Source organism: Harmonia axyridis, chromosome 7, assembly GCF_914767665.1.
Source record: "Harmonia axyridis chromosome 7, icHarAxyr1.1, whole genome shotgun sequence".
Classification (NCBI taxonomy): Eukaryota; Metazoa; Arthropoda; class Insecta; order Coleoptera; family Coccinellidae; genus Harmonia; species Harmonia axyridis.
In genome coordinates, this window is record NC_059507.1 from 34,436,480 (window position 1) to 34,461,740 (window position 25,261).

At 34.9% G+C, this 25,261-nt stretch overlaps 6 protein-coding genes across 7 annotated transcripts; 3 read left to right on the forward strand and 3 right to left on the reverse strand.

Annotated features, from left to right (window-relative positions):
• Nucleotides 1–456: 456 nt before the first annotated feature.
• On the forward strand, nt 457–4,873 carry LOC123684572 (proline-rich protein 36-like). Its single transcript, XM_045623866.1, has 3 exons — nt 457–581; nt 2,943–3,501; nt 3,563–4,873. The coding sequence occupies exons 1-3, from the start codon at nt 570–572 to the stop codon at nt 4,786–4,788; spliced, it is 1,797 nt and encodes a 598-aa protein (XP_045479822.1). The 5' UTR covers nt 457–569; the 3' UTR covers nt 4,789–4,873.
• Nucleotides 4,874–6,070: 1,197 nt separating this feature from the next.
• Nucleotides 6,071–8,056, reverse strand: LOC123684128 (mucin-19-like). Its single transcript, XM_045623267.1, has 3 exons — nt 7,899–8,056; nt 6,367–7,372; nt 6,071–6,278 (listed from the first exon to the last, which is right to left on the reverse strand). The coding sequence occupies exons 1-3, from the start codon at nt 7,908–7,910 to the stop codon at nt 6,241–6,243; spliced, it is 1,056 nt and encodes a 351-aa protein (XP_045479223.1). The 5' UTR covers nt 7,911–8,056; the 3' UTR covers nt 6,071–6,240.
• An 8,276-nt stretch (nt 8,057–16,332) lies between these two features.
• LOC123683785 lies at nt 16,333–17,349 on the forward strand. 2 transcript variants are annotated; one of them, XM_045622677.1, is made up of 2 exons: nt 16,333–16,490; nt 16,962–17,349. In XM_045622677.1, the coding sequence occupies exons 1-2, from the start codon at nt 16,479–16,481 to the stop codon at nt 17,247–17,249; spliced, it is 300 nt and encodes a 99-aa protein (XP_045478633.1). In that variant the 5' UTR covers nt 16,333–16,478; the 3' UTR covers nt 17,250–17,349. The 2 variants fall into 2 exon arrangements, with proteins under 2 accessions (XP_045478633.1, XP_045478632.1); XM_045622676.1 differs by having other exon boundaries at nt 16,358–16,493.
• A 1,248-nt stretch (nt 17,350–18,597) lies between these two features.
• On the reverse strand, nt 18,598–20,697 carry LOC123684614 (alkylated DNA repair protein alkB homolog 8). Its single transcript, XM_045623934.1, has 4 exons — nt 20,538–20,697; nt 19,377–20,486; nt 19,175–19,324; nt 18,598–19,116 (listed from the first exon to the last, which is right to left on the reverse strand). The coding sequence occupies exons 1-4, from the start codon at nt 20,616–20,618 to the stop codon at nt 18,709–18,711; spliced, it is 1,749 nt and encodes a 582-aa protein (XP_045479890.1). The 5' UTR covers nt 20,619–20,697; the 3' UTR covers nt 18,598–18,708.
• A 696-nt stretch (nt 20,698–21,393) lies between these two features.
• On the reverse strand, nt 21,394–24,893 carry LOC123684352 (UDP-N-acetylglucosamine--dolichyl-phosphate N-acetylglucosaminephosphotransferase). Its single transcript, XM_045623581.1, has 4 exons — nt 24,525–24,893; nt 24,356–24,464; nt 23,846–24,291; nt 21,394–21,962 (listed from the first exon to the last, which is right to left on the reverse strand). Exons 1-4 carry the CDS (start codon nt 24,665–24,667, stop codon nt 21,476–21,478), a joined length of 1,185 nt encoding a protein of 394 aa, XP_045479537.1. The 5' UTR covers nt 24,668–24,893; the 3' UTR covers nt 21,394–21,475.
• On the forward strand, nt 22,090–23,734 carry LOC123684351 (beta-1,4-mannosyl-glycoprotein 4-beta-N-acetylglucosaminyltransferase). Its single transcript, XM_045623580.1, has one exon. The coding sequence runs from the start codon at nt 22,241–22,243 to the stop codon at nt 23,465–23,467; it is 1,227 nt and encodes a 408-aa protein (XP_045479536.1). The 5' UTR covers nt 22,090–22,240; the 3' UTR covers nt 23,468–23,734.
• Nucleotides 24,894–25,261: the final 368 nt, after the last annotated feature.

The window sequence follows — 25,261 nt, forward strand, 5'->3', positions numbered from 1 at the left end:
TCTCGAAAACTGTCCATTTTTGAGATTTGTGGCTAAGGACTTTTCTAATCAGTTCATGAAGAACTACAACATATCAAAAATTCAGCCAAATTTACGGAAAGCCATTTCCCATACTAAACGTGCGGGGTCCTTTCAAGACCGTTGATCTCATCTTTCAAAAGTTAACTATCTGACGAACGACACCACAGAAGATTGTGTGGTGATGATAGCCGCATAGAACCAAACGCGCTAAAATTGGGCGACAGTCGTATCTACCACTATATGTATATTCCAGTGTTCCCAATCTAACGCGAATTAAACTAATTCGCAGATCGAATTAGTGGGAGTATCTATTTTTTACTTCACACACGCTCCTTCCAGCTCATTATAATCTCGGTTATTTGAGGCGAAGTAACACCTAGGAAATATCTGGTGCGGATTCCAGATGAAGGTGTTGCAATCCACCACGCTACGGGAGGGCGTGGTAATCGAATAGGAAAAATAATGCAAGGTTGTTCTGCCGTATAAAATGGAAGTAATACATAATTGTCTTTAAAGTATATCCTTGTTACAGATCGACAGATTCAACAATGAACTCTGTGGTAGGTAACGTTTTGATTTTTTTTTAGATCGGATTTGATTTCGTAACTTTGCATTGTTTCGTTTCGTGACTGCGGGTGATTGAGGAGGGATAAGGGCATTTGAAGGGAACGAGGAAGGATTTTGCGAAAGATCATTCGTTGTTTCACTATAATTTCAATTGAAAACATTTCAAAAAAGCTCTAGCTGGGGCGATCGTTCTTCGACAAAAAAATTCTATAGTTCTGTTGATAAACGTCTTTCCGATATTTGTCATGAACATTTGAGTAGTTATTTTCTCTATTTCTGTATCAAATCCATTCATTCTGTCGTGTGAAACAAAATCGTGCGGAAATATATCAGTTTAACACAGATTTCATAATTATATTTCTTCATAAGAATAATAATAAAGGTCTTTATTCAATTAATTTCATGAAAAATAATAACAAACTCAGAACACTCCTGTTTATGATACAGACAACTGTTCTGCCAACCAACATCAATACACGATATTTTTGGAAATATTTCATTAATTTCAACCAAAATTCAGTGAATTAGAAAAAAAAATGTCTCGTTTTTTAATTTTGAACTCATGAAAGACAATAAATCCCTCCTGCACTTGTATTATATGAATAACTATTATATTCACATATACCTATTACATTCATAAACAAAATTTTAGTCTCTTCTGTTGATGCAGAAATACTGCACTTTGCTTTCAGATTTGTTTATTTGTTTAAATTTTGAACATGTTATTATTTATTAAATGAAGGCCTCGTTTTCAATAACTCATTTGAGGTATGAAATGAATGATTAAAAAAAAATAGGTATTCAGCTTGAATTTTTCTTGTTGTGGTGACGAAAAAAAAATTTTGCATCAAACTTGAAATTATACATCTGATAGCAAAATTTCATCTGGATTGCATTTGTTGTTTCCAAAAATTGGATTGAGACTATAGATAAAACGAAATTTTGAAAGGTCATAATTAATGGGACCCATAATCAGAAGTCAAGTTGGAGGTAATGAATATTAAAACTTGGGCATCCCAGAATACTGATGCCATGACCTTGCCAGCTGACTGTTGGATTTTTCCTCGCTTTGGATTCAGTTCACCATGTGCAGTCCACTCAGCTGACTGTCAATTGGACTCCGGAGTGAAATAATGGACCCGTCACTGCTCAGAATCATTAACACGTTGTTACTTTTGATCGATTGTGAGCTCGCGCGGCACCTATTTTGCACACAGCTTTCTCATGTACAAATATTCGTGAATGATATGATGTACACATTCAGATGATATCTTCACAACATCTGCTATCTCGATCAACTTCACTTCACTCATTCAAAATTAGTTTGTGAAATGTTTGGATTTTTTCGTCGGTGACAGCATCTTTTGGGCGTCCACTGCGTTTGCCGTCTTCGGTGCTCATTTCACCACGTTTGAACTTAGCATATCAATCAATGATGGTTGATTTTCCTGGTGCAGATCCCGGAAACTCTTCATCAAGCCAAGATTTTGCTTCAACTGTATTTTTCCCTTCAAAAAACAATATTTAATCATCACACAAAATTCTTTTTTTCCATCTTCTTTCAACTAACAAAAGTAGCTACACTCACAACGCAATATCTCACAAACTAATGGTCGGACTGCTGTCAAATTTTGACACGTATTTTTTGAAGGTTGGTACTAACTGAAAATCATATGGATTTAAAACTAGCACCGCCATCTGTGGATCAAACCGGGGACTTTTCAATTGGCCGAATATAATCCAAAATTTAGATTTTTCAATAACTCGAAAATTTGGATTAGACGGAATTGAAACTTGTTAGTAAGTTTCAAAGGATCAAGACCTCTGCTAAACGTTGTGAGGATTTTCCACTAAAAAATTAACTTGAGCATTCTTTTCGAAAAGTTCGATATAAAGGGTTTCCAATTAGAGGTTTCATTTTGAATACCCCGCTATCTGAGCTTTTAAACTTTCATCTTTTCACATTTGACAAGTAAAATCTACGCCATTACATCCAGATTTTCAACGAAAAAACATCTTCATTTTCATTTAGGATGCTACGTTAATGAATAGAATTTCTGCATTTAGGGCTCCGAAAATCCAAGAATAATTGTTGAAAAGCCTCTTCACCCTTAAAGTTTTTGGGCTGGTGATGTGATTGGACCTTACTTATTCGAAGTTGTGGCTGGTGCAACTGTTGAGGTGAATGGATTGCGATAGTGATCTATGATTAATGATTTTTTATCACAATTGAAACATTAACAAACTAATTTTTTCAACAAGTGTCCAAAAGCTTATATGCCATCGTCATTGCCAAATTAAGGAAATATACCAACCTATGCATAACATTGAAAATTTATAACAATACTCCTCAGGTATGGTTGCTATTGGCAGCTTGCGTACGAGGAACGCTTGCTGCCCCAAGTCTTCCACCTCTACCAGTAAACCCTGGAGGTATTGGAGGCCTCTTCAGAGGACCAAACTCGGAAACCATCATCAGAGGACCTGACGGCAGCGAGATAACCTCAGAACAAATAGGCGGAGCAGTTCAAACATCACCTGGACTGGAACCTATCGTAGTACCAGATTATCCATACGATCAAGTTGCAGTATCATCAGTTGCTGTAGCTCCTTCTGAGACAATTGGCGTTCCGAATAACATAGAGGTAGCTGGACCAACTCTCATCCAAGAGAATTCTGGTAGCACCTTACAGTTAGCTACAATACCTCAATCTTCACCAATTGAAGTTACGGCAGCAGAAATTCCAACACTTGCCACGACTGCTGAAGAACCACATATAATAGAGACTGAATTGGTAGACGCTCCTGAAGTCGAACCAAACCAGAGTTCTGACTTGGAAGGACCATCTGGATCAATCTCTGTAAGAGGATCAACATCTATTGTGTCTGGACCAGCATCAACAACAATTTCAGGTAATGGAAACGAATTGTTAGCTCAATATTTTCGGTAGTAAATTAGAAAAATTGATTTCAGAACCTGTCAGAAGAATACCAACCGTAGCTTTGCCTATTCAAGAGCCAACAACTCTTCTACTTCCACCAGCTCCACCAGTCAATTTGCATGCTGTTAATCCGAGTTTGACATCAGTGGGTTTGAATTCTCCACCTTCTGTACCAAATGCACAAATTCCATTAACAAGTTCACAACAATCCCTGTCATATCCCAGTTTAAACACTGATCTGATACCACCACCTCTACCATCTACTCAAATAGCAGGAATTGCTGATACTTCCTCCATTCAAACTCAAACTGTTTTTTCTGCTCCCATATCATCTTCTGATCAACTAGTTCTCAGCGACAATGCTAGAGTAGGAATTTCTGATTCCCCCTCTATTCAAAGTCAAACCGTTTCTTCCTCGCCTATACCACTAGAAGCATTACCACCTAATGCAGTAGATTTGGGCCAAACTATAGTATCCACAACACAGAGGTCTACTGTTGCACCTTCAGCAGGTGACATCGATGTCAGCAGGATCAATTTAGGGCACAATCCAACTCAGCAAACTATTGCGTTTTCACCATCACAAATACCACTTGAACAGCAAAACATCGTATCATCCACTTCTGCTCCAATTCTATCTTCGACTATCCAAACAGTACAGCAAAATGGAGGAATATCACTTTCTCCAAGCGTGCCTCTCTTGACAACAGCATCTGAACTCAATCGTATAGATGTATCTTCTTCTCCTGCTCTGAATAGTGCCAATGCGATATTCACTCCAAATGGTTTGACTGGAAGAATCGAATCTCAGGAACAATCGATTCTCAGTAACCAAATAGTATCGAATACCGCTAGTTTGGCTTCAGATGATGGCAGACAGTGGTTAAGCCCAACCGAAGCTAATATTCCTTCAAGGCCTTGGGTGAACGTGGACACCGATCATATCTTGCCATCATCAGTATCACCACCAAGAAGTGGGAGTAATGAGTTACCAATTTCCACAGTTCTAGATACAGTCCTTGTGCAACCAACAGATCCCAAGAACAGGGAAGTGATTGAATTTGGTGGAAAGCAGTTGGAGAATGTTGGTAACATTGTTCCTGTGTTGCATCACCCTGTATTAGTGGCAGGAGGCTTGACTCATTTCCACCAAATACCAACAGCTTCAATAAGCCAGCTTACTTCAAGAAATGATGCCAACATTCAAGATCTTAATAGATATGGAAGGCAGACAAAAGGAGAAGAAGTTAAGAAATAGTGTAGAGTTAGGATTATATCCATATTTCTTCTAGTCTCTTAGAGTTATATTTTGAATATTATGATAATAAAATATATGATTTAAATAGTTTATGTTACATCATTCGTAGAAAAATGCCAAAGACTTGAATTTTGAACCTCGATATCAAATTTTCAAGCAAAAATTGAACAAATTTTAACGAATAACCATCAAATGGTGGTTATTATAATAATATATTCATATCAGTCATAATAGTCATATCAGGGAAATATTTCCATGATATGTCTCCAATATATTATTTTCCCTTTTTGGTTTTTGGTCAATAAAAGACATAAAATATAATTTTCGGAGATTATTGTAGTCTATTCCTGATAATGCTTTGGCGAGGCGTTCACCAGTCATCATCAGTAAGGCATTCAGTGTTCTCTGCCTTACACTTTCATCTCTCGGGCAAGCAAAGAGTCACAATAATGCATTCAAAAATTTGATTGGTAATTGAATTAGTCATTGGTGTAAGAGTATTGTTCTTTAAGGTCCTACTTTGAATGCGATATCACAAATTTGATTTAAGAGTGGGTAATTTTGTACATGATTTTGTTAACCAAGTAATCTTCAAAATTTCCATTATATATTTTTTCTACACCGTATATAAAATCGCCTTCACAAATAATATAGAGAATAATAATAAAAAAATTTCAAATTTATAGTTTTGACTGTGACTCCTTCCATAATTTATGATCTGAATAACATTCAATTGTAGAAAATGGTACACTATTTTCTCTAGCTCTCCTTTTGTTAAGAATGAATTCAATACTAGATATATCTCCTACTGTTGCTTTTTTTTAAATTGAATTATAGATGTAAAATGTGAATCATCAGTATTTCAAATGAATATGCTGATTCTTTGTAAACGTTTATTGTTATACATTAATTAAATTTTAATCCACATAACATAACTTCAATATTATTGATAGAATGTCATTTCGTTGAAATGAAATTTTATCACAACATTTTGTGGGGGTTTGCAAAAATGAATTCCTTTTGAATTAAATGGAATAAGAAGTACCTTGATTTTTAAATTTCCTGTAATTATAATTTTGAAAAAATTATAGAAAACCAGTTTTTTTGAAAAATCTTTCTTCTAGACGATCCTTAGATATTGTTAATAATAATCAATTTGACAAAATTTCAGTTCTCTTCATCATAATAGCTATGCTCTTATAATTACAACTATAATTTCATTCAAATATGATTCACAAAAACAATATTCAGTAGTTCAACTTGAAGGAAAAAAAGGCGTTCATTTATATTCAAAATGCTATATTTGAGTCCAATTTACAGAGACTAGGATCTGACAGGTAACAATCAAATATATCACATAAACAAATATTGAAAAGATAAATAGAAGAAGGAAGAGGTATGAACGTTTGGCAGTGCATCAAGAGCAAACTTGTTGTATCATTCCTGAGTTGATCAGTGTAGACGAAGACCTGATTTCAATAGAAGACCGCCTGAAAATAATCACATAGTTAGAAATTCACTCAGACGCAGTTGAATAATACACTAAACATCTATAAAAGGTGTGAATAGTAAACTTACTGGATGGTCCTACTAAAACACCTCCGTGACCTCCACCAATGGCACCATATCCCAATCGTCCTACAGCAATACCTGGAGAAGCCAATATGGCTCCAGGAACGCCGATAGCACCTGAAGTAGCAATTCCAAGACCCAAAGATCCCAAAGCCAATCCTGGACCTCCCAAACCGATGGCTGGACCAGCTCCAAGACCGATCAAAGAAGCTCCACCAATTGGACCCACAAGGTTAGCTGAAGCACCGATTGGTCCAACAAGAGCGGCAGATGGACCTCTGGGTCCAACCAAATTAGCTACAGGACCAGCTGGGCCTACCAAATTAGCGGATGGACCAGTTGGACCGACCAAGTTGGCAGTTGGACCAGATGGGCCGATCAAGTTGGCTTGTGGACCAGTTGGGCCGACCAAGTTTGCAGTTGGGCCAGTTGGACCGACAAGGTTGGCTTGTGGACCAGTTGGTCCGACAAGGTTGGCAGTTGGACCAGTTGGACCGACAAGGTTGGCAGTTGGACCAGATGGTCCGATCAAGTTGGCTTGTGGACCAGTTGGTCCGACCAAGTTTGCAGTTGGACCAGTTGGGCCGACCAAGTTTGCAGTTGGACCTCTTGGACCTACAAGATTGGCAGTTGGACCGGCTGGGCCTACCAAATTGGCTACTGGACCGGATGGACCTACAAGGTTGGCGGTTGGACCGGCTGGACCTACCAAGGTTGCTGTTGGACCTGCTGGGCCTACAAGGTTGGCGGTAGGGCCTGCTGGACCTACAAGAGATGCAACTGGACCTGCTGGACCTACGAGAGAGGCAGATGCACCGATTGGGCCTACGAGAGATGCTGATGGGCCGTGTGGTCCAATTAGAGATCCATATGGTCCTATTCCCGCTACGAGGTTAGCAGATGCTCCTACTGGACCCCATACAGCTCCTGCTGGTGCCAAAAGTCCTGCACCATGGCCAACTATGGAGGCAGTCGACGAACAGATGATCGTCAGAGCGATTGTTGCAAATGCCTGTTGATAAGGAAACGGAAACAATTATTTCATTGAATTCCTTGGACATACGAAGTTAATGTAAAGGGCTTTCACACTTATGCATCGACAGTATTTTGTTGAATTTTGGAAGGCGAAAAATTATTGCTAATAACAAATGGGAGTGGTGAAAAAAATGTCAAATATTCAATTTTTATCGGACTATAAGTATATTAGAAAAAATAGGTAAAAGGAAAACCTTAAATAAAATTGGTAAAATTGAGATATACCCGTATAATTTTTGAGATGTGGATTTTTTGGGTGGAACTGCTGAAATTCATTTTGAAAACATCGAACAATGAAATGAAGGACAGATGTTCTAGTTACAGTTACAGTTTGATAATCAACTAATAAATGTGAAAACGAGGAAATTGAAATTAAAGTGAAAAAGAGAAAATTTTCCACGAGAGAAAAATGTTATACAGTTAGATTTAACGCGGAAGAGGAATTCCGATTCGGGAAACGTTAAATAGACATAACCTAACATAACCTATAACGTTATACTTACCAAGGAGTTCATATTGTGATAACTAACTAAAATCCAGCGAATTATGATTTGAATCTAGCTACCCCCTGCTTATATATATCCCGGCGGAGTCCTTCAAACGTTCGTGCATTAAAATATTCAGCAAATAGGAAAAGACAAGTTTCATATTGTGTCCACCCATGCCGTAATGCACATTGCATCATGTTAGAATGCGAAAACCGTAAATGGAGCATGTTATTCAAATGATACCGCTACTAAATAGTTACAGGCAAAAATTGATGGCCTTTGCGTTCGATACCCATTTCACAACGGTTTTTTCTTCTTGGGTATCTTTGTATCTTAATGATACGTCGTTTAATGAACATTGCTTGAGCTATTGGCTGGTGCATAGCGAAGAAAGTTCACACGATTTCCGGAATTCCTTTCCAATCAGATAGCTCCGTGGATTTTGGCCCAATTCAGGAATGTTTCTTTTTGTTTTGTCTGTTATTTTCGATATGGTGTTTACTGGCTAATGATGGTGTTCCAAATCAACAAGCAGGGTGCGCTTCGTTGATATTTGTTGTGTGAAGATTTCCGTGTTATAAGGAAATTCTGAATATCTCGAAAACTTTGGGGCGTATCTAATTTGAAACGAATTTTTCACTGAGAGTATTATACAGTATGTCCCATCGAAAATTTGACCCACCCAGAACTCAAAAACGAAGAATTTCCTAAGAAAAAAAAATTAGTTTTCATCATGAGTTTGTTCCTAAAAACTACCCCCATGAAGTTGGCATCAACTCCCAACATTTTTGTATAGGTAAGAGATGTCAAGTAATGATTAGTTTGAAAGTTATTCATGCTCTGTGTACAGGGTGGGCAAATAAGCGAGGTAAGCGGCTATATCTCAGAATCTACTCATCGTAGAGACTTGCGGTAAAAATTTTTACCACTAAAATGTACAAAAAAACACACTGGAAATTGTTTTGAAGTTCATACCTCTACCGCTAGGGGGCGTAATAGCTATCGTCGAGTAGAAAAATGAATTTTACTCGAAAATGTTTCATATGAAGTTGAAGGAAAAATATCATCACTGTAATCCTTGATAAATTCTTCATCTTTTTGAATTGTCACTTTCGATTTAACGACATCAAATAAGGGTAGGTTGAAGGGAGAAATCTGACTGATTGAAGTGTCTGTAACTTCAGTTTGGCTCAAGATTTTTGAGCAAATTAGATCTCGTCTGAAAGATAATATCTTGTTGATTGAGGACAAAATATATTCATGATAAATTTGTTTTTGCTGCTTTCGATAGGGGGCTTTAAGTCATAAGTTCATTGTTTTGTTCATTTTACTTCGAAATTTCAAATGTAATGATAGGATTTCCTTAACAGAAACAGAAATTCCATCAAATTTACAGGAAAAAACCTGCAGGTCGCAAAGCGATAGTTTCAGGCGTTCTGAAGTTATGGCCGAAAGAAGATATTCTTCAACTGATGCACGGCGAAAAACCAAATTGTGTCTTTAAGTTTTGACAGAAACAGAAATCCCATCAAATTTCAAATCATATAAAACATTTTTCTACTAGACGATAGCTATTATGCCCCCTAGCGGTAGAGGTATGGACTTCAAAACAATTTCCAGTGTGTTTTCTTGTACACTTTAGTGGTAAAATTTTTTACCGCAAGTCTCTGCGATGAGTTGATCCTGAGATATAATCGCTTACCTCGCTTATTTGTCCACCCTGTACAACCCAGTTAAAATTTTCCGAATCGGTTGATTATTCACAAATAATGTAATATTGATCTTACCGTTAAAAGGTAATATAATGTTGAACAGACAGTTGAACAGCCCAAACTCATAAAACCTAAGAGTTTTGAAGAATACAAAAATTATTTTCAAGTTCTGTATTAGGGAGAAAGAATTCCTATGACGAAATTGTTCCGAAAAAACAACCTGAGGGTGGCAACAACCCCAAAATTTTTTTAAATAGGGAGATAATGTTGGATATGGTTCAATTGAGAACTTTTTTCTGTTCGTAGTTGAAATGAAAAAATTTTTCAACTGAAACACATCCAACATCTCCTCCCTATTCAAACAATTTTGGGGGTTGTTACCACCCTTTTTTTTGGAACAATGTCCTAATAGGAATTCTTTCTCCTTAATGCAGATTACAGAACTTGAAAATTATTTTTGGATTCTCCAAAACTTTTATGCTCTTGAGTTTGGAGGGTTGAACTTTCTGTTCAACATCACTTTTTGGCGTGATATTACATTATTTCGTGAATAATGAACTGATTTTGAAAATTTAATCTGGGTGGTGTACAGAACATAAATAACTTTCGAAGTAACCAATAATCGACATCTCTTTCCTATTTCATACAATGTTGGGGGTTGATGCCCCCTTGAGGGGGGTGGTTTTTTCGGAACAAACTGATGATGGAAATTTTTTAAATCTTCGTTTCTGAGCTCTGGGGCGGGGGTGTCAAATTTTCATTGGGACACCCTCTTTAGCAAACCCTTTACTTTATATGAAAACTTTAAGAGTTTTCGAGGATGAACTTAAAAGGAGGATAAACCGCATTTTCTAACTGAGTGAAAGCACGTTGTGACTTCCGGAAAACACAGAAAGATACTAAAATGCGGCATTTCGATAACTAAATAGGACATTTCATAAATGAATCTTCATTCATATTGATTTGAAAATGTTTACTGCTCAATCGTTTCTTCAGAACCTTATTGATCAAATAATTACAATTCATGAAATGTACAATTCAGTTATCAAAACACAGAATTTTCTTGTCTTTCTGTGTTTCCCGGAAGTCACAAACTGCTCCCATTCAGTTGGAAATTGCGGTTTATTCCAAAAAAAATTGAGTTCTAATGCTCTAATAAAGCAATAATATACTGGGAGTGCCATTCGAAATAAGAAAGAAGTAGTCTTTTTCCGGTTTAACCGGAAGTTGTAAAGATCTGAAAATATTTTAGGAATTTTTTGGGAAGAACGTCTCAAACCCCAATAAGCAAATTTTCAGCTCAAAATTATGATTAGTTTTCCATAAACGACTAATAGGCCATCGCGATTAATCACCCTGAATATGTCTCTATACAGAGTGGTCCAGATCTCAGTGCAATAACTTTGGCATCGGATATAACGAATTATTTCATGAAAAAAATTCGCATATCCTAACAAGCTTCGTTTTCGAGATACAAGGTGTTAAGGTTTGAAAAAAAATCAGTTTTTTACTTATAACTCTAGTATCTTTACATTCATTGTTTTATTTTTCAGGTATTGAAGTCTTGATGATGTTTCGAAGTGTCTCCTGCCAAATTTATACAGTGGTGTAGATATAGGGGTGCGATGATACTTTCCAATTGAAAATCTACAGCACTGTCTTTTTTTTTCGAAAAAATTGTTTAATTTCTGAAATCAACAGATCTTCATTAAAATAAAGATTTTATTTACATAGAATGTGTCATTTTCAAGATAATCGAGTACAAAGCAAAAACTAGGTATCCACAAAAATCTACAAAAAATATATTTTTCAAATTTTCCCAACTGTGATAAATGAAAGTACAAAAATTGGCTTAGTGTATTATAATGCTTTCAAATGGCATTTAATTGAATATTTCAGAAAGAAAATTTATCAGACACTCAAACAATAAAAAATATTCACAAAAAAATTTATTATTTGAGTGTCTTTCAGAAATATTCAATTAAAAGCCAATACAATCATGAATTTTCGTTGAAGAATATTCAACCTATATTATTATCAATTATTATCAAAATTTTTCAAAGAAGTGCCCAAATTTTCATCTCTCGGTAAAAATAAAACCTCGATTACCCAATATTAATTTTTTACATTCTACAGAGTGGACTTCTTTTAGGACGGGAAATCTAGAGTGTCGACAGAGGCATCGCAGGCCCCTTTGAAAGGTTACATTATGCCATTATGTGTGAAAAAAAATATCATTCAAATGTCCATGACTACTACTTCATACGTAGATACTGTACCCAATTTTTCATCATTTTACCACATAAATTTGGCTGTATTTCATTAATAGTACGTTCAATGTCGATTTTTAATTGCTCAGTTGCTGTTGGATTATCAGCATAAACGTGAGACTTAATATATCCTCAAAAAGAGAAATCACAAGGTGTTAAAATCACACGACCTGGGAGGATAATGGCCTAGACCATTTCTTGAGATAATTTCATCCCCAAATTTTGTTTTCAATAAATTGATCGTTAAGGTGGCTGTATGGCGAGTAGCACCGTCTTGTTGAAACCACATATCCTTCAGATTATTCTCAACTGCAGAAAAAAAAATTAATTTAACATTTAACCAAAAATTCTTCATCACTGAATAACTTTTTTTTATGAAATGGTTCATCATTTACCACTGATTTTGATCAAACAATTTAACAATTTCTAAACATTGTTATCTTTCCATGATCGAATGGCAATCCTGTTGAACACAAATGACATAAGAAATGTTAAAAAATTAAAGAGAGTATTGCCGTTACAACCATTTTAAATTGTATCATTCTTATCGAAAAATATTTTACTTGTTTCATCTCAATTTAATGTTATTGAACAAATATAGATAATTGGATTCCAATGATACCTTTCCATTTCAGAAAGCACAAATAGATTGAAACAAGTCCGTCGACAACCTTATCATTATCACGGTCAATGTTGAATAAATCAAGTCTTAATTCGTTCAAATCAATGAATTATTTAGACGTGTATATACGAGAAACTTGATCTTAGCGAGTTTGATTGAATGACTAGAAACACATATATTACCTACTTGGCTTATTAGGAAGTTCCTCAATTCGTACAACATTGCAACCCTTTTTTTGTAGGAAAACGCTCCAAAGTTTTATTTTATATGAAAATTTTGCTTCTGAGTCTATCGAAGATACGTGAAGCGAGAAAAACACTGACGGAGCTTTTGAGCGCTTATTGATTATTGCACCTTTGGAGACCACATGCAGGTAGGTACAAACGAAAATAACAGATTCCTCGGATCATTTTCAGAGAAAAAGTCCTAAAGGGTGTTTTTTTTCGAGGTATATAACTTTAAGTTGGCATTACTGTTCAAGATAGCAACCGATTTAACAGCTGTCAAGTGATTTATTCTCAGTTTGGTTTGGCAATTCATCATGAATAGACTCACGCTTGAACAACGCTTGCAAGTGGTGCAATTTTATTTCGAAAATAATGGTTCTGTGCGGAATACGTATCGCGCACTACGTCCATTTCATTTTGTTTAGCGATGACGCGCACTTCTGGTTGAATGGCTACGTCAACAAACAAAACTGCCGCATTTGGACTGAAGCTAATCATCAATTGTATGTCGAAACACCGTTACATCCAGAAAAACTGACTGTTTGGTGCGCTTTATGGGCTGTTGGAATCATTGGTCCGTACTTTTTCAAAAACGATGATGGCCAGAACGTTACAGTCAATAGGGATTGGTATAGAGCCATGATTACTAACTTTTTCATTCCTGAATTGAACAACCATGATGTCCAGGAGCTGTGGTTCCAACAAGACGGCTCGTGCCACAATCGATTTATTGAAAGACACATTTGGTGACCGCATAATTTCACGTTTTGGACCTGTGAATTGGCCTCCAAGACCTTGTGATTTAACACCGCTAGACTACTTTCTGTGGGGATATGTAAAGTCATTGGTCTATGCGGATAAGCCACAAACCCTTGACCATTTGGAAGACAACATTCGCCGTGTTATTGCCGATATTCGGCCACAAATGTTGGAAAAAGTCATCGAAAATTGGACGTCCAGATTGGACTACATCCGAGCCAGCAGTGGAGGTCATATGCCAGAAATCATTTTTAAAATGTAATGCCACAAGATTGTCTTGCGGATAAATAAAATTCATGTCAATCGAATAATCCATCCTTGTAATTGCACAAGTGCATCAAAATTACCGATATTTTGCATGACAGCGTGTTGTCATAAAAACTGCATGAGTTCATTTTCATTCTTTCTCCAAAAATGAAAATGATCCAATGCAGTTTTTCAAAGAAAACACGCTGGAATGCGAAATTATCCGGTCATTTTGATGCACTTACATCACTTTTCAAACTGATGTAGAATGGAATTGTCATAGATTCGAACTGTGTAAGATGCATAGAAACTATGCATCTATGAACAGGACAATTATCGCAGTGCTTTTTCGCTTCCTACAATGCAATTATCGTAGGTAATTGCACAAGTGCATCAAAATTACCGATAATTTTGCATGACAGCGTGTTGTCATAAAAACTGCATTCGGTCATTTTCATTTTTGGAGAAAGAGCCCTCCACCTTCGGTGTCGGGCTCTTTCTCCAAAAATGAAAATGACCGAATGCAGTTTTTCAAAGAAAACACGCTGGAATGCGAAATTATCCGGTCATTTTGATGCACGAGTGTAATTCGGAGGAATATTTCCCGAATGAACTGTTACATTACTTGTCAAACTGATGTAGAATGGAATTGCCATAGATTTGAACTGTGTAAGATGCATAGAAACTATGCATCTATGAACAGAACAATTATCGCAGTGCAGTTTCGCTTCCTACAATGCAATTATCGCTGTAATTTTCGATAATTGTTCTCCATATACATAGAATTTTTGACAGGAGGGAAATATTCGCTGTAATTTTCGATAATTGTTCTCCATAAACATAGAATTTTTGACAGGAGGGAAATATTCAATCTTTTGAATATCTTTTTGATTATTAGGTAGGTATGTTATAATATCTTTACTGGATTTTCAGTTAGATGTTCCAAAAAAAAAAAGGAATCGAATCGAAATAGATTGTGATATAACATCCAGCCGACTGAGCAACAGATTTTATCAATCCAAATGGATCAGAGTAGGTACACTTAAGTTCGAAGTAAACGTCATATAATTACATATTTTGCCTCGGCAATCAATGGTGCAACCATAAATTGCAACAGAAACACAGTCGTGACGTACGAATGTCATTTTCCTTTTGTATTAGATACCAGCCACACCTAAGATTGCCATACTCGCTGATTTTATAGCTTCCTTCTCCTGTTATTTCTCAATTAGTAATGTTTAATTTCGAAAAAGTCTCCAATATTGGTTTTATTTGAGGCTGATTAAAAAATATAGATGTTTTATGTACAGTGCATCCCATTTTGGGTGAGACAGCCAGGTTTCTCACTTACTATTTAAGATAGAGCTTTGCGGTTTTCACGTTCCTGTCCTACTTTTTCGTGAAACTCAAGTTGGTCTAATCAGATTTTGCATAACTGTTTCCGTTCAAGAGATACAAGGCGATTTTGGAAATTGATACTTTTCGGACCCCTCCTTTATCTCCGAAGTTATTAGAAATAATGCTGAGGTAAAAACTACGTCCGAATCAGAATTCTGCGTAGAATCCAGAGGCGTACTCAATTTTTTTTTCGGGGTATGGTTTTGAAGATTCAACACAAACCTATATTTTTTAAATGGAACACCCTATATATCATTACTTCGTTGAATTCTTTATTTTTTTCCCTTCAAAATGATGTATGATACTATGTAGGTAGGATGTTCAGAAATATCAAAAAAACACTAAAACATCAAATAAGCTGTGTGACCTGTTGCGCCGTCTAGTTGGAACCACAGCTCCTGGACATCGTGGTTGTTCAATTCAGGAATGAAAAGTTAGTAATCATGGCTCTATACCGATCACCATTGACGGTAACGTTCTTGCCATGATCGTTTTTGAAGAAGTACGGACCAATGATTCCACCAGCCCATAAAGCGCACCAAACAGTCAATTTTTCTGGATGTAACGTTGTTTCGACATACACTTGAGGATTAGCTTCACTCCAAATGCGGCAGTTTTGTTTGTTGACGTAGCCATTCAACCAGAAGTGCACTTCATCGCTAATGGACGTAGTGCGCGATACGTATTCCGCACAGAACCATTATTTTCGAAATGAAATTGCACTATTTGCAAGCGTTGTTCAGGCGTGAGTCTATTCATGATGAATTTCCAAACCAAACTGAGAATAAATCTTGTCAACTGTTAAATCGGTCGCCATCTTGAACAGTAATGCCAACTTAGGGCCAGTTGCACCATTTGCCTAAACATTGATTAAAATTTAAACATTGATTAATTTCTGATTTCTCTTGAGAAATCATAGAGTAATCAACGTTTAAATTTTTAATCAATGTTTAGGCAAATGGTGCAACTGGCCCTTAAAGTTATATACCTCGAAAAAAAACACCCGTTACATTAAAAAATGTGTAAGGTTCTATAATATTACCTTGCAATTGAAATAAATGAAAAACTGAATTGCTGACGAATGGATTCCATGAATTATTCAGATACGGCGCAAATCTGCTCTAATGTATCAATTTAGCATATCTCCTGCAGTGTTGTGAAGTGGAAAATAAAAAAACGGGAATTATTTTCTTCTACACCCAAGCGACCTATCCCATACATGTCAACCGAGCATGCAATATCGTTTGATCGTACGTAAGACTTGTTGAAGGTTAATATTTTTCTAGAAAAACTCTAACGCATAAATACGAGGGTATATGCATTTTATTCTGTAGTTTCCTTCCAGTAATTACAAAGGCAAAATGAACTCTGTGGTAAGACAATTTTTATTTTTGATTGAATCTCTATGCACCAAATATGATATCCACTTGAACTGGAAAACTGAACAACCATAGAATTGAGTCAAATACTCAGCTCTTCACATCGTCTAACATCATTACCTACCAAGAAGCTCTAATTTATGAATGTGAGACTCGCACCATATCCGAAAGATAGTTTCAAATTCCAAACTTATGTTGATTTCCACATCGTTTCCTATGATTTTCGAGTTTTGGCTACATTTTCCACAGATGTCAAACTGGCATTTGATTCAAATATACTTCTATGCTAACCAAATTTGAAGTTAATGTCAAAGAGAAGTCTCATAGAACTCGGCGAGATATTTAATCATTGCTTGGTCATAGAACTTGAACGAATTTTCTATATTATTATATTATTTACTAACCCCTCAGCTTTCCCTAACAGCTTCGTCAAAACTGAAAGTAAGAAAAATTAATGATTTTCAGGTAGCCCTCTTCCTCGTCTCAATGCTGGCTGTGAGCCATGCCTCTATCTTGGGCTTAGGTGGCGCGGCTACCTTGATTGGACCTGCCAACCCAGGAGCCGTTCTAGCTGGTCCAGCTGCCCAAGCAGCTTTGGTAGGACCTGACGGAAGTCATATTTCTGCAGCTGCTCAAGCCGGTGCCGTTGCAGCAGCTCCAATACCTGGAGGAGTTGTATCTGCTGCTGTTGCTCCAGGAGTTGTGGGTGTCCATGGATTGGGACTTGGCTTGTTGGGATTGCACGGACGCTAATCATAGAATACATCAATGATCTTCTTAGCTATCTTCATGTGATTTTGGTCTTTTTCTTGTATCTCTTCAAAATTGTGCTTCAGTAAATCTATCTTTCCTATTTTCAGTGTTTATTTAATTTTCCAATAACTTGTCGACTTAATTGCCATATATACGTCCAGACATACGGCTTTGCCCTTCCACTTTCGAAAAACATCTGGCCGGTAAATTTTATAATGCCTTTTTGGATTAAAAAAGGTTGGTAAAAATTCAGCTGATTATCGGATCGTTTTCTATGGCGCTCATCAAATTTAGCTAACGTTTTCACATTGACAAAAAATAAAAAAAGAAGAATTCCGCTGTTGAATGTCAAAGTGACGTCTCATTCATTCATAGAATAAGCCGAGGTATGTATTCATCATTTTACCATAGAATATTTACAAAAAAAATTCATCTCTAAAAACAATTTTTGAATACAATCACATTCGACCAAATTGAGAACATTAGTTTTATTTCGTGGCGGCGCCGCACAATCATACTTGTCATTTCGATCTTTTTTCTGTCGATTCTGAAAGGATAAATTGATTGAAACCCGATCCCGACCAATCAAAAGCGATGTGTAACCGAGTATGATCCACAGATTGCGAAGTTGGCGAAAAAAATCTAATCAGTACATACACCAGGTTTTTAGACATCTTAATTATTACTCAAAGAAAAATCTTATATTACTTAACTCATTGTTTCGATTCCCTATATAATCTTCTTATATCATTTTCATAAGAATTTGAGCAAAAAAGTTCTGATGTCTACAATTTTTGAATCTTCAATTCATATGAAATTGTGCACATGCATTAATGTCGGTAATTCACTAATAGTAAAGGTATAAACAGAACGATGCGGAGCGAGACGGGAACGAAACTTTTGCGGGATGGAAATCAACGGCGGGATACCTATGAAGGAATGCATACCGGTACGAACTTTTTCCGAGTTATTGGGAAAATTACGAATGGCTACCTCAAAATCATTGGAATTATTTAGCTCAATTACAAACTCAAGCAACTTTTATTTCTAATAAAGTTATCTTGTTTACGACCGATCGGACTTTACTACAAATATGTTAATGCATGTCGTATGGGATACAATATATTCTTTAATAAATTGGTGAAACAAGGTGTACCACTCAGCATCAAGTAGTGCTTCAGATAACTAGCTTTACGAGACCGTTTTACCCCCGCAGTCCAAATCAGAACAAATCTATTACAAATAAGTTTGCAATGAGTATAATTTCATTAAAATACCAGAAAATGTTCAAGTTCAAATGTCAAACATGTAATAACAATAGCCAAATAACCTTTTTTGAAATACCATTGGCTGTGTTATCCATTACGGCATTAAATACAGACATTGCACTATCAAAAAAATTTGAAAAGTCTATATTGAATTAATTCTGAAAATGCTATTAGAAAATCAAACAAATGTATCACTTTTCAATTTTTTGTAATTGAATACACCAATTGCCTTGATCATAATAATTGGATAAAATTTTTACATTGGTCAATTCATTACAAGAATTTTCCAGTTCGTTTTCTTCATATACATGATAATAACGAAGGAATGTCCCTTTTTCTTCAGAATTTTGTTTCAATTTCCATGGAACAAGTAGATCTTTGTGTTTGAATTGAGTTCGGTTAGTATGTATTGGTAAAGAAACTCCTTTCTCAAGGGTTAATCCTTCAGGAATTACATTATCCTCTTCTTTTTTCTCTTGTTTGATATAATTGGATTTTTTGTTTTCTTTAAATTGATTTTTGGCCCAAACATAAACAAGAGCCTTTCCTCCAGGTCGTAGTATTCGTACAATCTCCCTGATCGCCTGCTGTCTTCTTTCCTGAAAGGAAAGATTTCATAATAATTCCCCACTTCTGAAATATTTATTCATGTTCTACCTCTGTAGCTAAATGATGTATTACAGCAATACAAATACATGCATCTGCTATTTCATTCCTGAATGGCAGAGACAGACAGTCACATACTAAAGATTGGAAGCCTCTATCTCTGCAAACATCTGCCAAGCTAAAACTTCTATCACAACCTATCTGAAAATCTTAATTTTATTATTTGACTGAAATTAAAGTGAAAAAGACATACGTTCAATGTATTTTTGTTGATTCCTAAATATTTTCCATTTCCACAGCCAATATCAACTAAAACTGAACCTTTGTCCAGAGATTCTAAAAATTTCAAAATGTTAGGCCAAGGTTTATGTCTTGTATCGCTAAAATGATCAGCTATTTTCTCATAAACATTGTGTACATGAGTTTGCTCCAATCTAGCAGCAATTTTTTCATCGTTGATGCTGAATTTTTGGTTAGACAAAAAAGTATCACATTTACTAGGGAATTTACAATTACATTCCCCGTTTCTCAACTTCCTGAAAGTATAAGAGATCCTCACACCTCTCACAGATAAAGTGCATCTGTTATTTTTTTTTATTACATCAAATTTTCTAGGAGTAATACAATGTGTCCAAAAGTACCGACTTTCTTCTGACATAATTAAAAGTGACCTCCTGGGTAAATTCACACAATAATGAGCTATATTGTCATTCTTAAACTCCATTACTATTGAGGAACCCAATGATAACGATATTATTGGATCAATGAAGGCAGAATGGGTGTCAACATGAGCAGGAATTCCCTGTCCAGGGAGGTAATGATTTACTGTTAGCTGATCTGGTACAAAATCTTTGAACTTATTACATCTTTCACCTAATCTTGTCCAAAGAAACTCACAATCCACCGGAATTTTTTCTGTAAGAGGATTATTTGGATCAACATTGTTAGTATCATATTTAAATTCAAACCCAAAATGTTTCACTTGTCGGTTTTTCATTAATCCTGATTCAGATCCATCAAAATTCTGTATTCTTATCAGTAAATCTTCTTCTTCTGTAGTAATAAAATCTTCTAGAATTATCAAACCTGGTGGAAGGTATTCCCATTTTATTTCATCCTTTATTAATGGTAGAGATGAAACAAACCCTAGAAATACAGGTTTATCATCTTGGGCTATTTGTAAGCATCCATTGCAAGAGTTGAAGCAGGAACTTGCATCTTCTATTGATTTGAAAAACACAAAGCAATAAGATTTTCCTGGTAACATGAACAAATCTGCAATTTCACCATATTTCTCGAATGAACTAAGGACTTTTTCTTCTGAAAGACCATTTACCAAACCTGCATTGCAAATAACAATTATCTAAAAAAAATTATTTCAATAACAATAGTCTCAATTATTTTGGTACTGTACATTAGTGGGATCGGTCGAAACTTTAATACCATCTTTTGATAAAGTGTGATAGTGTCTCCTCAATTTCTTTTCGAATTTCATCTTTATTTTCAATTAAAATCTTGATGAAATTCAAAGATAAAATAAACATTGAATATTAGGTTAAGTCACAGAATAGAAAAATATCATTAACTTCATAACCCGAGATTAGAAATTTAGGGATGTCAAAATATTTTAATATCTTCACAAAAATATAGTGATATGAAACAGAATATTCTCTTTGAAAATAAATAGTACTTTCCTAATATTTCTTTTCGCAAATATAGTTTGTTACATAAATACATGGATCAAAATTTTCGAATTAAATTTGAGATAATGTTTCTGTTCAATAGGTGTTTCATTTAGAAAAAAAAATCGCATTTTCAATTGCAAATCAGTGGCGGACAGGAAGGGCATCATGGTCCCTTATCTCCCCTATTTATTACACCACTGGTAAAATCTAAAAAATTATGCATTTTTCACATTCCCCATTCAATTTGTATTAAAAAATGTTAGCTTGTTTGAATCCGGAAAAACTAACCGTTTTGAAGGTAATTACGCGTTTATCGCAGTGTGGCAACTGATTTTTTTTACAATAGATTGATTTACCATTGACAGGCTTCAATACTATGTACCTCTGCAAGAAAGCAGCTTTGGAGAAAACATGCATATGGAAGTGTCATTATTTTTGTTGTTAAATATACAGTTGTTATTTGGACCAGTTTTTGGGATTGTAAAATTAATTTCTGCCGAACAAAATTTTCATCACTACTACTAGTTTCGGGAATTCCTACATATAATAACTGTTAGCTAAGCTACAGTGAAAATAAAACTCGGATTCATAGGATTTTTATATTTTAATTAATTACATATACACATATGTACATTTAAAAACTTTGGTATATTTAGTGGAAATAAGCTCAAACGTCATAAAAAAAAGAAGCTAGAGGATACCTTATTGTAAAAGCTAAACATGTACAAAATATTTGTAATAAAATGAGGATCGTTGTCAATTTTGCTTCATGCATGGGGCCTAAATATAAAAGCACAAGGTTTATCAGCGTGAAATTATTAGTTGTTATGAATCCATCTTTCTCTTGCCATTTTATCAACCTCAAAAACTTAAATAATTTTATAAAAAATTTTCCTAGAATTCCTAACTTTGAATAATGAAACTTTACTAAACTACAATCTAATTGGTTAGTTTCAGCATTGAACATCGGTAAACGATGTCTAGGACATTCAATGAAACGAAATAATTGAGGTACAGAAAACAGAAAGTTGAAAACTTGTGGAATGAAAAATAGTAAAGTCGTTTTACTAAAATGTCCTAGAATACCAACAACGGCAAACGTCATTCCAGAAAAGTAGCAAAATGTGTCTCCAACAAATATTCTAGATGGATACCTGCAAAAAAAAAATGAATGTTTTCATTTAATTTCCATGTAGTTTTTACTTTTAAAGAAGATCACTTCCCATCCCTAGATTTAGGTAGAAATTGGATTAATTTTATTTTATGACCCTGAAAGAACATAGAAGAAACCGTCGAATTCGAAATTAACCATGAAGGGTAGGGTGGGGTGCAATAATTTAAGTAGAATATAAAAATAAAATTATAATTAGCAATAGCACCCTAAGTTCCATAAAGTTAAATTTGGCTTCGGAATGTGGCCTCAACATTTCCAATGTATATTAACAAAATAAACTTCCGAAGAATATCTTTATGTATTTTAGGGCTAATTCAAATTTCTCTTATCATTTCATATTATTACGTCCAAAAAGGTGACGAAACAGGTGTTAATGATGATAAGATTAGATTTTTGAGCTCGAAAAATTATGAAAAGCCTTTTGAACAAACATATCACACCTCAAAGGATAAAGTAAACCTGCCTAGACATCATGTTCGAGATAAGTTTACAGATTTCAACTCTAGCCTGTGCTTCACCAATGGCACAGATCTCAAATCGATGGACAGATCGAAAAATTCATGGAATTGTGATTGTAAAATAGGTTGGCATGGTGCCGAGTGTGGACAGCCAGAAGTGGTATGGAGGGCTTTGTTAACAAACAAACAAAAACTGAAAGTAAAGGGACCTATGAAATATTCAAGAAGAATGCTGTATATATTTCAGGTGAATGAATTCATGGAAAACATTATCGATATAAGAATCAATGAGCTTGATGAAGTTATAGATTTGTTTATACTATTTGAAAATAATGGCAATAGGATAGAGAAACTATTGAAGAATGGTTTCTTGAAAAAATATCATAAGAAGATAATATACATCAGGAACACCCTTCTTAAGGATCTTTATAATACCATTGCCTCCTCTATATCGAGCTTAGAAAATAATGATATAATTGTGATTAGCACATCCATGGAAATTCCCAACAAGTTAGCTCTAGGTTTCCTCAAATATTACGACAACTGGCCTGAACCCATTTCATTCAGACTAAGATGGTCAGTATTTGGATTTTTCTGGAAACATCCTAATAAAACTAAAACAGAGGGAATAGCCTGTTCTGTGAAATATATGAAGAAGGTGTTTGATTCCAATTTTGTCAATTTGTATGAGAGCAAAAGCAATTTGGGGTTAGTTTTAGGAGATTTGAACCATTATGGAGGATGGTATTGTGAGTACTGTATGGATCCCATCCAAATAATCAAATTTGCTAAAGAAAGAAACCTTGAGCTAGTTAAATGGAAAGAACTGAAGAAAAATCAAATCGATGTCAGCTACGTAGAAGATCTTATTGGAAATGGATTGTATATTGACGGAAAGACTGAGCTAGAGAGGAGTAGAAAATACCAAGATAATTATTTTGCGCCAACATCTGTTTCTGATAATTCAATGAAATATGACTTTTTGCTTATGAATTTATACACAAAATTGGACTATTACGAAGGCTAACAATGAATTTCAGTCATACTAGAAACTGGTATTTGCTAAATTACTTTCGATATTTACTGATTTTAGTAATGAATTATTTTTAATAATTAATCTGTAAAATAGTTGATATGCATTAGATTTCATATAGTTTCAATATTTGAGAGGAAACTTGCTACTAGTCAGTAATGCCTAATATTTTAATTAGTTCCAAATCAGTTTTTTCAGAGTAATCAAATTACAACTGTGATATAATAATAATTCGAATTAAATTGTTGATATAACAATCAATATTTTCTTATTCTCCCTTTTTATGTTGTTGGATGAGATTATTGAGAAATTCTTAGTATATAAACTTTTTACTTTTATAAGATGTATAAATAATTCAAAGAGATTACTTACCAATTATATTTAAGTAAGGCAAGTGAAGTTGCACAGTATGGCAGCAAAAAATAAAGACTAAACTGATGTGCCTTCCAGAGTGGTCCTGATAATTCGATCAAATTGAATATTATTATAGAAATTGCAATCACGATACTTTGACCAACTTCTAAACCATTTATACCGGCAAGAATATTGATAGCGTTTGTACAAAATACAGCTAACATTCCCATGTAAACATAGTAAAATATTCCAATATCTAATATAACTCCAAACAGACCTCTGAATGGTTTTGGAATCACAATTGTAGTTGTATTGAAATTAATATAATAAACCATAAGTAAGGGCAATGAAGCTATCGTTGGTAGCAACAGCTTATGTCTCCAGCGAAGGTCTAAAACATCATCGGCAAACCCCAGAAGGAGCATACAACAGATCGAAAGAAGAGCCACAATCAGTTCAACAAACTGCCAAAAAAAAAAACAAAAATTAATTCTTATGCTCGAAGAAAACCTCCATGGAGACATATACCTCATGCGGGAACTTTTCTTTATGATCCCCATTTCCAAATGATACAGGAATAAACAAAAACATGGTTATCAAAAATATGCATCCTGTAACAACTCCGATAGATTCAGGTCTGGAAAAAGTAAATAATGTATTTATATAGCTATTTTTGAAGATTGAAAGTGCAACATACATTTTTACTCCAATTTTCTTACTTTTATCTATACCAAACAAATTAGCTTGAATGAACTTGTCTTTAACTTTGGGAATAAGCTTTATAGAAAAATAATAAGCCGCAATAGACATAAAAGCATTTACTACTATAGGAAACCACATTATAACTTTATTCAAAGAATTTTTATTCTTAATTCAATGTTTTGGTGTACCAAAGTTTTTTCTGAGGAAAACTTTCATTATTATTTTAGTGTAATTGGTGTCTAAAACTATTTGCCTGAAGCTACCGAGATAATCCTATTCGCAAATTAATGTTATATTTTATCATTTTTCTCTAATCAGAATTAAAGGTTAAACTTTTCCCGATAAGTTTTGATTGTTGGCAGTCATAGAATAAGAGATATGAAATTAGCTGCGAGCTGCCGCATCCGCTGGCATACTTGCCGAATATACTCGAAGATGTGTCTTGCACATTGGCGTGTATCAGGGTTTTACGCAGCGATTGCAATTTATTATCCGAATATTTAATTATACAACAGAATCTGATTTTGTGAATCGTTGAATAATGAATGGACAAGTTCAAGAATCATAATATAACTGCTATCTGATAAATGTAAATACTTGCACAGAAATTTAAAAAAGAAAATTGAGACTATAGTCAGAAGTTTTATCTTTCAAAAAAATGTTTCCGATCAAATTTTCGAAATTGCTCGATTATTCTTATTGCAGGCATAAAGCGATATTAAGCGAATAACC

Coding starts and splice junctions, on each gene's coding strand:
- LOC123684572 (XM_045623866.1), top strand. Junction 3,502..3,562: donor AGCATCAACAACAATTTCAG/GTAATGGAAACG, acceptor AATTGATTTCAG/AACCTGTCAGAAGAATACCA.
- LOC123684352 (XM_045623581.1), bottom strand. CDS start 24,667: ATGTGGTTTCCTATAGTAGTAAATGCTTTTATGTCTATTGCGGCTTAT. Junction 24,465..24,524: donor AAGAAAATTGGAGTAAAAAT/GTATGTTGCACT, acceptor TACTTTTTCCAG/ACCTGAATCTATCGGAGTTG. Junction 21,963..23,845: donor GCCTTACTTAAATATAATTG/GTAAGTAATCTC, acceptor TTTTTTTTGCAG/GTATCCATCTAGAATATTTG.
- LOC123684351 (XM_045623580.1), top strand. CDS start 22,241: ATGTATATTAACAAAATAAACTTCCGAAGAATATCTTTATGTATTTTA.
- LOC123684128 (XM_045623267.1), bottom strand. Junction 6,279..6,366: donor TGTTTTAGTAGGACCATCCA/GTAAGTTTACTA, acceptor GATTATTTTCAG/GCGGTCTTCTATTGAAATCA.
- LOC123684614 (XM_045623934.1), bottom strand. CDS start 20,618: ATGAAATTCGAAAAGAAATTGAGGAGACACTATCACACTTTATCAAAA. Junction 20,487..20,537: donor TTTCGACCGATCCCACTAAT/GTACAGTACCAA, acceptor AATTTTTTTTAG/ATAATTGTTATTTGCAATGC. Junction 19,325..19,376: donor TCAACAAAAATACATTGAAC/GTATGTCTTTTT, acceptor TAAGATTTTCAG/ATAGGTTGTGATAGAAGTTT.